Source organism: Chiroxiphia lanceolata, chromosome 3 (genome assembly GCF_009829145.1).
Source record: "Chiroxiphia lanceolata isolate bChiLan1 chromosome 3, bChiLan1.pri, whole genome shotgun sequence".
Classification (NCBI taxonomy): domain Eukaryota; kingdom Metazoa; phylum Chordata; class Aves; order Passeriformes; family Pipridae; genus Chiroxiphia; species Chiroxiphia lanceolata.
Window position 1 is genome coordinate 22,603,356 of NC_045639.1, and position 12,776 is coordinate 22,616,131.

The window sequence follows — 12,776 nt, forward strand, 5'->3', positions numbered from 1 at the left end:
AAGTTGAAATAACTATCATCTGGTTGGTTGCAAGGTTAGGAAAGGTTTAGGAGTTCTTATTTCCAGTCCTTTAATCTAAGCCCTAGGACGCAAATAAGGAATTAGCCTGGAATTCATGATCAGCCTTGTAATAACAAAATTTTGTTTATACCTTGAAAAGCAGCAAACAGTACCAGTTTCACTTTACAAAACACTTATTGTTGCAAACATATAAAATGTGCTTGCTTTTTAATATCTTGGTGTTGTTTTAAGAAAACGAAGTTGCTCCTGGACCTTGAAACTTAGAAGGAATTAAATGACACATGAATAAATATATATTAATTCTTTTTTATTAAAGTATCAAAACAAACTTGAGAATAGAAAACAAACTGCTTTTAATGCATTTTAAGGGTTCTCCTGAATAAGGTACACTCTTAAGAAAACTCATGCAACATACCATTCCTGTCTAGCTCTTTAAACACTCTTTTCCTGGGCACAGTCAAGTGTCCTTGAATACCATCATTTCCAGAGTAGCGTGCAAGAGCACGCGCGCACACGCACACACACACACACACACATACAAAAGCAATACAAAGCAGCTATGACTGCACATATAAAGAAATAAAAATAGATTATCTTCTGACAATAGTAGTGGTACCATATGAACATTTGGCATGCCGAGTAAATAAGATCAAGCAACAAAAGCGTGACGCCTGCGTCACCAGTGATATGGTTAAAAGCAACCATACAAATTCCCTAAGGGAGACACGTGAATTCTGTCGCTATTTTCTAGTCTCTGTGGTAACACTTCATAACCGACTACGAGACAGTTTCATCTGCTGGTATTTGACGCACAAAAGACAAAGCCAAGGTGGACGATACCGGGATGATGCCTTGGTTTTGTATTTCCACATTACAGAAGTCAAATAACAATGAACATTGTTTGACAAGTTTATTGTAACACACTTCATGTATACCTATTGTCTGATAAACAGCTGGCCCAATTACACATAGAACTCACCCTTTAAGCCAGAGAAGTTGCCACACAGTTTCCAAACTCTGCCTACAGGATGTGAATAAAATTCTCACTTGTCAATGGAAGTCAATGGAACCTCCTTCCAGTACACAGAAAGATAATGGATTCTTAGGACAGAATTGGACCTAGTATGTCATCTTTGTAATACATTCACTTTTCAGATACATGAAGTACATATCTTTAAAATGTGATATAGGACATTACAATATATCCAGATCTTAGGAAAACGTACTAAGAAGTTCTGTTGCAGAATATAATGATCATATAAGGATCAGGTACAATATGTGATAGACTCATGAGAAATTTGCAGCGTAAGAAGCTTATGGCTGAGGTATCTTTAAGTTTAGCCTTTAGAACAAACACATAATTTCAACACTGCATAACTGATGTAAAATATTATGTACAGTAAGCTCCGTTTGTATTCTGCTTTGTTTACGTTGTGACATTGAATGGTTAGACATCACTGATGGAGATACAGAATTTTGGAAGGTATAACATCTGCACCCAATCATTCAAGATACTCAGTGCCTCATCTTCAAAAAAGATGAAGGATAAGTGTTCTAAGTAGCAGTGTCTCAAATAAAACCGATGAAGTTTAGGAATATATAATATTAAACACCAAAGGTAAAAAGACAGCACAACACTTGTGTTTTCAGTTTTCTCTTGCTCGCAGTATTTATTAACTCTACGCATTATGATATTAGTGATAAATAAGGATAATATTTTCTTTTACAAAAAGTTGTAAGGATATATTTTATAGAAATAAACAATCTGAGAATTTCACAGAAACATCAGAATTTAAACACTCATAACTCCAACTGTTTTGTCCAGCAGCTCTTCTACCAGTTCAAAAACATCCAAGGTTAGTATTTAATAAAAAATAAAAACAATTATTCACTACATCAAAACTCCTGCCTCCTTTAGATTCTAAGTAACATTTTTGATTGACTGTAGTTGCCACTCAAATGTAAAATAAAAGTAGCTGCAATCATAATTTTTCCCTCTGAATCACCTGGCAAAAGGAAGTAATCTTGGCCAGGATGGAAAAAGCTTTGTCAAGCTCTTATGCCTGTAAGAGCTATCTGCATGAGCTCTGAAATCCATGGAACCTCTTCTGTGAATGAGGGTTAATAGTATGAATTAAGGCTTGTAGGATTAGATTCTAGATAAATTTTCTTAAAAAAAACCCTTTTCAAGGTTCACGAGCCTGGGATTCAGTCCTGCAGTTCTTTATTTCAGCAAAACCTCTATCAATACTCCTCGATAGTTAGTTTCCTCTTTCCAATGGGTTCAATTCACCAAGTCACTAAGTGATAGTACAAGCTGCTCTTTAGCCATCAAAGAAAAATCGTAGTCCCCAAAGGATAGTAGGTGAGGTGATAACTCATAAAATACAGGCTAGGCCACATAGATGTTTTGCAAGAAACATTTCTTTGTCACACCTACAAGGCTCTTCAATTTCAGTCACTGAGATGAGTCATAGAAAAAACCCACACAAGTGTTGTGAGAAAACTGACAAAGCTTAGTTGGAACTAAAGGGTTTTTGTGTGTGTGTGTGTGTGTGTGTATGTGTTAGGTTAAAATGCAACATTATGCATCAGTACATTCTGCCAGAAACCATCCTCCTGGAAACTTCAAAAATACTCAGTCTTCTTTCCCTATCAGCAACAAGGAAAAGTAGTGTCCATCCAGCACAGCTGTCTGTACCATGTGCATCACTGGAAGTCATAGTGTTCTAGCACAAACGTCGTGAGTGCAGATACTGTATACTAGCAGAGAGCTAAAACTTCTGAAGCTGTTGTCTGTAGCTCCTAGGAATAGCAAGTATGACAGGTGCAAAAACCTATATTTGAGGCAGAAGGCTCTTCAATTTGATTGAGACCAGATCTTCCAAGGGGAAGAATTGCTGTCAAGCCAAAGTGATTCTTTCCACTTAAGAAAGCAACCTGCCCTTCCTAAAGGCTCTTGACTAATAGAATCCTACACATTATGTCAGATCCTCCATGGATTCTGGTAGTTGTTAAAAACACTATAAATATTTCCATGTTTGCCATATCACTTAACCTTGTAATGTGCCTTCTTTGATCTGTTGAATAAAAAGATTTCTTTCATCTTCAGGTGTCCTTCCGTTTTGTGCACGAACTATACAAGTAGGCCTGTGAAGATTTAGCATGTATATCAAATGCTGCTTCTCATTCTTCAGCTCTTCGATCTGGGCTTTTAATTCCGCATTGATAGTTTCCAGCTTTTCTGATTCCTAGTCACAAAGGACAGACACAACTATTACACTGAGTAGTTCAAATAGTTAGTTGCAATATTTAGCTAATAGTTGTGGTCTTTTATTGGTGGCAAAACATATGGCTAGCAGAGAAAGAAATCTCATGTTCTTAGTGTGCTGTAATGATGAAACTATACATTCTCCAGTCAGTAACAGTCTAAAATCGGCAGTTACCTTCTTTGGCCTTTAGAAAAGTGTAATGGAAGTTGGAAAGCCAAATTCAGACTTCTGTTCACTTACAGAGACAGATACCCAAAGCATTATCGCTATCTTCTGCAAAATTATTCTGAGCTTTTGGGGTCAAAAACTGACCCAAAATTATCTACGCTGCTTCTTAATTCCCTTGAACATCATGTCACATATCTGTAAAACCATGGTGAGCTAAGCAAGTAAGAACATAGCTTTTTTCCTTAGCTCTAGATATAGGAATATAGAGGCCTCTACACCCAGGTACAGATCAACGTTGCTGTAATAAAGTTGTATATCACTGCACAGAAGGTGAAGACGAAACTGGGGTCCTGGGATAGAGAACTCAGGAGTCAGTTACCATATCACTCATTTCATAAGTAAGTCCGAAATTACTTGGTGGTGTTTGCAGGCTCTCCATAGCGAATATTTTATGAAATGAGATTTTACTTCTTTTTGTGTTTAGTGTACACATTCAAATTAATATTATTCCCATTGACAAGATCAGTCACTGAAACAGTAAACTCTTTTCACTCCTACCATGCTTTCACTTTTTTTTCCAGTTTTAACCAGGTTTTGTTTTAATATATAGCATGCTTATTTTTTATAACTAATGTTTTGAAGGGTTTGAAGAGTTTTGGGTGACATCTTTCTGTATTTCTTACTATGACAGAACTCTATGCTACCTGTTTGGATCCTGGCAGGATGACAGATTAAGAAAAATTCTAGCCAGTCACTTACTTTTTGCAAACATTCTGTTTTTTCCTTCTTTTTGTTTCGGCACTTTGCCGCAGCAATTTTGTTCCTTTCCCTTCTTCTCTTCTTTCTTTCATCCTCTTCAGGAGAAAACTGTCCAGCAAAAATGGATACACACAATCCATCAGATGTTGTAAATATGAAACCTCTATTTCTACAGCTTCTGCAATTTTAAAATCAACATGGATAGTGTTGTCAGTGTTTACATTAAGAGTTACATAACAGTGTGATTGTGACCTTGTTTGCCATACAGTATAAGGGTAGTAACCTCATTAGAATTGTCAGTTAAAACCTGACTGGAGTTTGGATGTATGTAATCCATGTGATGGCTCATTTTAAACAAAAAGTACTCAAAAAAACTCATTGAATGTCTCCCCAGACTGACTCCCACACCTCCAGGAGAGGAAAAGGAGCAAGGAGCATGAGGAGCAGAATGGAGGATGTGTCATGAATGAGGCAGCGAGAGTGAGTGAAACTAAAGGCAGCACTGAGAAGGAGATATTAACACACTTCTTCAAGCTTTGTTTTGTTTCCTGGGGAGGCTCAGACCAAGGTGTAGCTGTTTCCCTAACTTAAGCTACTTATCCACTTTTAAAGAGAAATGTTTTTCAATGAGAGTATTATCTTAAAGTAAAAACCCAGTTTGGACATAACACAGCTAGTTCCACTTAGTCTAGTCCCTGTGGGTCCTGCTGGACTGTCTTTAGTGAAATAGAACTTCAGCAGTGACTTATTCCAAGTTCAGCCACAAGTAGGCAGGGAAACCAGATTAGCACTTCTTCTAATCATTGTAAAACGCTGTCCTTAGATGATAATAAAAAATAAAATATCCAGCTATGCGAAATACCAAAGGTTTTCCCCAAAGCATTTAAGAGAAAGCCAAGCAGCATGCTTGAAAGAATCAAGTATGGCAGAGAGGGTTGTCTATAGTTACTGGTCTTGTGGTGAAACTTCACTAGAGAATTAATCATTCACACTGGAATTCTATTTAAAGAGCCATACCTCTGTTTTCATCATTGCTGTTTCAACTGGCCTTTCAGAAACCGTCACCGTGTCCAATGAAGAAGACATCCTGTGGAACTGACGCTTATTCTGAATGGCAAACCTCAGTTCCTCTTTCACCAGTGGGGTTAAATTTGTGAAATCATCAAACCCCAGTGACCCTGCAGGGGACAAAGTGGGAACAATTGCGGAGGCGCTGACTTCTAATGCAGATACCTGGCCTGAGTGTTGGACCATCATTTTGCTGAAAGATAAAAAGAGATAATAATAATAGTCTTTCAACAACTTTAGAAAGGCAAATATTTCTTAGAGGTAAATTTCATACTGTGAATAAAACTGTAGTTCTTACATTGCTTCAGTCCCCCTTCCACATGCACCCCAATCTCTCACTAGAGACAAGTAGTTAAGTATTTGGTCACTAGTGAAAACTTCAAGTTAACTCAAAGTTAGTATTTAAAAGTAAGAACAACACTAGCACGAGACACAATTTCTAGGTCTTTCTGAAACTTAATATTCAAAAAAACTGTGTAAGTATGTATACTGTTAAGTTTCAAATCGGTAATGTGTGGCAAATGATAATCGAGTGAATAGGAAGAGAAAGAAAATAAGAACAAAAAATCAGAAAGCAAAAAAGTAGTATTATTATTTAAGGCACAGACAGAAAGTAAGAGTATCTTCATCCTCAAAGCTATACCACCACAAATTCCAGCTTCAAATGGACAGAGCATACCTTTATCTTGACTACATTTAGGTAAAGCTCAACGAGTTCTACTAGGAGCTGAAGTTTGCTAATCATGACAGGATCTGTCACAAAATTATCACACTTAAGTCTTACATACAGTTGTAGATATGGCTCTGAACTCCTGAAAAATGGTTAATGATAAGAGCTGGCACAGAAGTAAGAGTCTATACATGCTCTGGAGCTCCAAAGCACAGACCGAGTTGGAGGGATTGACTCATGAAAAATGTGAAGCCGTTTGTTTCATTCCTTTGCTCTTGTAAAATTCGAAACTGTCCTCATGTGCCCTCTATGGGAGTCTTGAAATTCTTAAATATTTATGGCTGAATCTTTTGCTGATATAAAACAGTGTGATTGAAGAGACTTCAGGGGAATTATGCAAATGTAAACCCGTGGAGAAACCTCAACTCTAGTAGGTTTCCTAAGAAACAAACTTACCCAACAGTGCTCTCTACTTTTCTCTTTTTAGTCACTCTTATTTTTTAGCCAGTTTTGGAGGGAGAGAGGTCCCCTAAGTGCTTTGTGAAAATTGGTGACCCCACTGAGGGGGAAAGAGACAAAACTCAGCAGTCAGTCATTCAAACACGGTGGGCTAGCTGATGCACACATCTCTGCATGTCACAATCCATCTCTCACCCAGCAGAGGTGAGATAAGAGATCTGGAAGAAAACTGAGCACCTTTCATGGGTGGTTCAATGGATAAAAGCTGCAAATCCATAGGAAAACAGATTTTAATACTTTCCTTGTTCATAAAGCTACTTGTGTTAAATTGGATTTTACTATGTTGGTTTTCCAGCTTTCTTTGGTGTGTAGGTTTTGGTTGGGGTTTGGTTTTTTTGTTTTTAATAGCTGTATGGATAATTACAGTATGTGTTATCTACTCTGGTCTAGAACTATAATAATTATAGCAAAGTCAATTATAGTTAACTTAGTTCAGGTAAGCAAATAGTTGCCTTGGGGTAGCACTGTGGGTAAGCTAAATTTCCACATGGTCAACCCAGAATCGCACAGTTCCCCGTACTTTACTTCAGCAACACAGCAAGAAATGTTTGGGGTCATGTGAAGAAGATAGATTTTGCCCAGAGATATCTAAAAATACACTGCAAATCCACACTGGTGCAAATGAGAATAGAATCTGGTTCATCGCTAAGTGAGGTAAATATAAAAATCTGAGGACAGTGAATTGCCAGTTGGTAGAAAATGCCATGTCCAGCTGCAATCTTCCTCACTTCTTCCTCATCCAGCCACCACAAAAGATCTGAACATTTCCCAGAGTCTGGGGATGAAATCCTGACTCCACTGCAATCTAGAGGACTTTTTCTGTTGACCTCAATGGAACCAGGATTTCACCCATAGTTATTAAAGGTGGGGAAATTATTTGGAAAAAAATTGTTATTCGGAAAGACCTTGGGAAATTTATGTAATTCTCTTCAGAAAGCCCCTGCTCATGAGTCACATTTAAAGTGGTGATACAATTTAATCCTATAATCTCAGAAGGCTAGCAGTTGTGCTTTTCTAACAAGTCAGAAATGGCCCTATAATTTTCAGCTGAAGTCCTCCCAGTATTATTTACCATTTACCAACATTCAACCATTCAGCTAATTTAAACAGGCTAATTCTGGATGACACTGAACCCCTCACTGCTAGGAGAAATTTCAGGTATTTTCACTGAATCTGTCTCCTTGAATGCTGATGATGGCTTCATTCAACGAAGTTAATTATATATAATTTAATCCAACCAGGAGTCTTAAATTAACAGTAAAACTGTTTCTCCAGCCTACAAAATAATTAGTTGAGTGAATAATTTTTGAGCTCTGGTGTTTTATTCAATTATTTTACAGGTGAGGTGAACTTTTAATTAAGGTCAGCAGCACCAGAGGAAACCAAGAATGTTTGTGCCTGAGAAATTGTGTTAATTGTGGATTTCTACTAGTTAGTGCTAAGTGTACCATGAGCACCAACAAAACCCTGCTATAATGGCTTCAGGCCCTCTCATCTATCAGTTACTAGTGTGAAAAAGAGGGGTGGTAGGGTGCCCAGAGTAGGAGAAAATGTCCTTTACTGTAGAAACTTGCTGCTCTGCTGCCCAAACAGTTCACTGACCTCCCAAACATCCTGAAAGGTACCTCTTATTGCTCAGACTTTAAGGAAGGGAAGGCCTACCAGGGGGCTGAGGCTTGTGAAAGGATTTCTGCTGTGAGCTGAGTCCCATTTTGCAGAGCTGTTTGCTACTGGTTTTCTTTCCTGGGGCTCTTCCTTAGGGCAGGACTTGGTAGGGTAGGCTTCCAGTCTACCACTGGGATTGTTAGGAGCCACCACGACACAAATAACAGAAGTAGTCAGCCTTCTGTAAAAACTCTTCAGTAAACTGAATAGATTCCCTTTTCATAACAACAAGGTAGATGTTTTCCAGATTCTGAGGTACCAATCTGCTTTTAGGAATGTTTTAGAAGAAGAAAAATCAGATTTGACTATTGTAAAGAATGCAACAGGTTGTCCTTCCTTTTCTCAATTTTAGTGCAAATTGTACCTCTGTCTATAAGCCACCAGGAGCACTATCTCATTTTCTCTGGATTTGTAAGGGCTGGGGAACCAGTAGGAATAACAATATCAAGCCTTAAAATGTGATTATATTGTGGCCTTTCTGATACAATCTGTGTTTACTTTGTTAGACCATGTACATGGACTTGTGCTCCAGGCTGCTTTCAGTACTCCTGAAGTTACTGACATTGAAGGTGCTGAACATTACTGTGCAGTGCAGACCTGCACTGTAAGAGTACAACTTGTTCCCAGGGTGAGTTAATGCTTCATTACTTTATCCCTAGTTTTGGAATTCTCCAAAGAGAACAGTTTTTCTATGCGTAGTACCCTCCCAATTCAGGTGGACTCAAGCAACTTTATTAATTCATTCTCCCTTTGCTACTTGTTTGTTCTTCTGCTGATGATTCTTTCCATCTACAGTGAGCTTTTGCATCTCATCTGCCAGTATTTTTAAATTGACACATACTTCCTAGCTGTGCATTTCTACTATTTAAGGGTATTCTTGTTTAATAATAATAATAAAAGTGACTACTTTCAGTCTTTTCTTTCTTTGCTTAACTGCAGATGGTTGGCTGTGCTTCTTGGTTTTATTTCTTCATGTGAATTCCTTTTCCTCTGGTGCTGATGCAATAAACCCCGATAACCACTGAGGTTAATCTTAAACAGCATTAAGAGCAATTACAGTTCACAACCTCTGTGCACGCTAGTTGACCTTAAGCTTTCTGACATCCCACATCACTCTCGAACTATTTTCTGCTGCCTTCCAGCTTCTCAAATGCTGTTATTAGGAAGAAAATTGATTTCCAAGAGGAAACTCCTTCTCTGAAACAAGTTTGCTGTTGTGTCACGCCTGATTTGGTTAAGCAACAGTTTAGCAACTGATCTACTTCATGTCAAGACCGGGGCAGAAAGGAAAGTGAATATGCCCGGCTCGCAGATGGAGTTCCCCCTCGGTTTATGTGAATATCAAGATAAACCTACGCGCGGCAGTGCGGGGTTTCTCATCGCCTTGGCCGTCCCGGGGCAGCTTCCCAGCCCCGGTACCCGCGGTCCCCGCGGTGCCACCGACGGCTGCCGCCCCCGCCGCGCTCCGGCATCCCGGCGATCCCCGTCCCGATCCCGGTCCCGGGGCCCGCGCCGTCCCTCCGCCGAGGCCGCCACCGCGCGGTGCCGAGCGGCGCTGCCGGCCCGGGATGAGCCGGGGCTCGGCGGGCTCCTCCCGGTGCTCACATCTGGCGGCAGCCCGGGCAGGGGGTTCCCCCAGATGTGGGCGCCAGGAGCGAGCCGCCACCGGCGGGCGGGCGGGCGAGGGGCTCCGGGGGAGGTTCGGCGGGGCAAAGGGCTTTCCCAGGGATCTCGGCGGGCGGCGGCACCGCCGCGCCCGACTTCGCCGGGGGCGGCGAAACTTTTCCCGGCGGCGGCCCGCGGACCCCCCGGCGGGCATCTCTCCGCGGCGGCACAAGCTCCCACGGAGCTCAGCCCCTCGTCCCGCCGGCACGGGGAGTCTCGGCGACTCCCTTCCCGCTTCTACCTACCTTCCTCCCGCTGCTGCCGCTTTCCCGGCCGGAGGGAAGAGGCTCCGCGCTCGCCCCGCCGCGCTGCCGTCCCGGCGGCTGTCCCCGCTTCTCCGCCGCCTCCTCTGGGAGAGCCGCTCGCTCCGCTCCCCGCTCCTCTGCCGCTCGCCTCGGTTGCATCACCCCCCTTATATAGCCGAGCGGGCAGCGCTGGTATTTACTCTGGCGGCGAGTCCCTGGCTGATGTCATGCTATTAATAGCCTCTCCGAAAGAGAGGGAGGAGGGAAGCGGAGCCCGTGGCGGTGATGCAAGGCTTCCCCGCCGGCACGACTCGGCACGGCACGGAGCGGGACCGCCGCGCTGAGCAGCGCCGGGCGGCATCGCGGCTCTCCCAGGGAGATCGTCGGCACCCGGACAGACCCTGTTCTCCTTCCCTTCTCCATGCCCACCCCTCCTTTTTTTTTTTTTTCTTTTTCTATTTATTTTTCTTTCTTTCTTTCTTTCTTTTTTTTTTTTTTAATTAAGGCTCCGGGAGTTTCTTTCTCGGGGCCGTTTTGTCTCTGAGAATAAATCAAAGTCTTTGTCATGGAAAAAAAAGAAAAAAAAAAAAAAGAAAAGAAAAAAGAAGGTGCGACTGTGTAGTTTTCGAAAGGACTGAAAGCTGTGATCGTTTTCTACAGGAAAAAACTGCTTAACACCCCGTCCGTTCTTGCAATCCTCCCTCCCCCCGCGCTCCGTGCTACTTGACATGACAGCTAGAAGTTCATTTCATATGGAGAAGAAGGCTTTCTACCGTGAGGAGGAAAGACCCGTTTAATGAAATTACAGAAAGCTAAAAATAATGCTTTGGGGGTTTTGTTTGTTTTGTTGGGGTTTTTTTAAACTTTTCTTAAAACACAGCAGCACACGATTTCCTTATGATTTCATGAAAAAACAAGGAGTTGCTATAGAAGAGAGAGAAATATGGTTGTGACTGTGGTGAAGGGGGTTTTGTTTAGTTCTTCTTTTTTTTTTCCCCCTAGTTTGTTAAAAGACAGAAATTGCCTTTTAACAGCCCCCAAAGTGCTACGAAATGTGTCAAAAAAAAGCCCAAAACCATTTATCCAGGAGAGACAGAAAACTTGCAAAGACAGATGCATAGTGTTATCCAGTACAATAATATTCCATATACAATACATACAAACTTGTTATTAAGACATTCTTCAAGTCTCTGTACTTGGTATGGAAAAACCAGGGTATTCCATGCTTAAGGATATTCTAACTAAACCAATATAAAATGTATACCTTCATATATAAAATGTATATCCCAATTAAGTGCTCCAACCCGTTAATTAATTTTATAATGTTCAATGTACCAGTTTTCATAATAGGTAATATGATTCAAGTGGTATATTCTGGGACATTTTGATTACTTCGAGCATTTTGTCAAGGATATAGAGTTCTAATACTAGTTTGAAAGTCTCTCTGTATCTCCTCTCTCTGTCCATTTGATTGCCTAGATGTATATGCATATACATATACATGTATATATTGGCCACACAGACAGGAGTAGTAAACTTAGCTTTTTAAATGCCCCAGTGCCAGCATGCTCAACTTTGCAAATTTAACACTCCTATTTTATATTTAATTGCCTGCTTTTGAAAAAAATAATCTGGTGGAGAGGGGAAGGAGTCTGGAGTAGTGACGTTGGCTTCCCTCCTGTGGAAGGTGCCGTCGCACCCTGTTCTCCTCAAACAATGAAGTGCACTTGGTGAGGGCAGGAGTGAACTCCTCTGACCCACCTGGCAGCTCTCCATTTACAGCTCGTTTGAGCTGCAAGCTTTTCTTTTTCACTCACCTGTAGATAAATCATTCTCAGCTATTTCAAAACATATTTGTTGCCTTATCTTTATTAATCTAGGTAAATCAACATCTAGTATAATACTAAGCAAAAAGTTTGCTCTTCAGAAGGGTCTAGAGCAAGCTTTATATTTCAGCTTGGTGCAGCCTGGGAAGTTCTTTTTACTTCAGAGGCATAACTTTATAATTCATGCTGTGCTCAAGAACAGCTGGCATCATTTTTCTCAAGCCTCGAAGAAAAAAATATTTCCTCTCAAGCAGAGGCCAAATGTGGAAAATTTCTTCCCAAAAGATAGTTGTTTGGAAAATTTTGAGCATGAAGTTATTGTGGAAACATGTTAGCAACATCGGTTTTAGTGGCCATGAACAGGTGCCTGCTGTAATTATGACAGAGATTTAGGAACTGTCTGTCCTTATTTAGCTAGCTGTGTCAGAAGTGGGTATTTATTTAAAGTACTTCAAGATAAGCAGAGCAATGTTGCAGAATAATGAAGAAGGGAAAAAAAAGCAATTCCCTCCTTCTGTGTGGGTAGAAGTACCTTGGAAATCCAAGTGTTGTTATCCTGTTGTTGAGGGTCACTGAGGTCTACTTGTTTGCTATACAATGCTGCTTCACCACTGCTGGTGCCATTATTGCCCATGAGCTGCAGCCAGTACTAAAAACTGACAGCAAACCAGTTGTGTTCATTCTTGAACTTCTCTTGAAGTAAGCCAGCTCCTCCCTGCAAAGCAAACACAGAAACTGTTCCCGTGCGCATTTGAGATTAGGCCACTGAAACATGTCCTGGCTTGAAATTCTTCAGTGAAAAAAAGAAAACGAAACCACAATGAAAAATAAACCCAGTTCCATTGTGTCATACAGGTTTTACTCTGCTCCCTTTTAAAACCAAAGCTAAATTGATCTC

The 12,776-nt window shown here is 40.8% G+C and overlaps 1 protein-coding gene across 2 annotated transcripts; it reads right to left on the reverse strand.

The window, feature by feature from the left end:
* Positions 1-313: 313 nt before the first annotated feature.
* Positions 314-12,567, reverse strand: ATF3 (activating transcription factor 3). 2 transcript variants are annotated; one of them, XM_032683781.1, is made up of 4 exons: positions 12,411-12,567; positions 5,238-5,481; positions 4,221-4,328; positions 314-3,272 (listed from the first exon to the last, which is right to left on the reverse strand). In XM_032683781.1, exons 2-4 carry the CDS (start codon positions 5,475-5,477, stop codon positions 3,075-3,077), a joined length of 546 nt encoding a protein of 181 aa, XP_032539672.1. In that variant the 5' UTR covers positions 5,478-5,481; positions 12,411-12,567; the 3' UTR covers positions 314-3,074. The 2 variants fall into 2 exon arrangements, with proteins under 2 accessions (XP_032539672.1, XP_032539671.1); XM_032683780.1 differs by lacking the exon at positions 12,411-12,567 and adding an exon at positions 10,053-10,200.
* Positions 12,568-12,776: the final 209 nt, after the last annotated feature.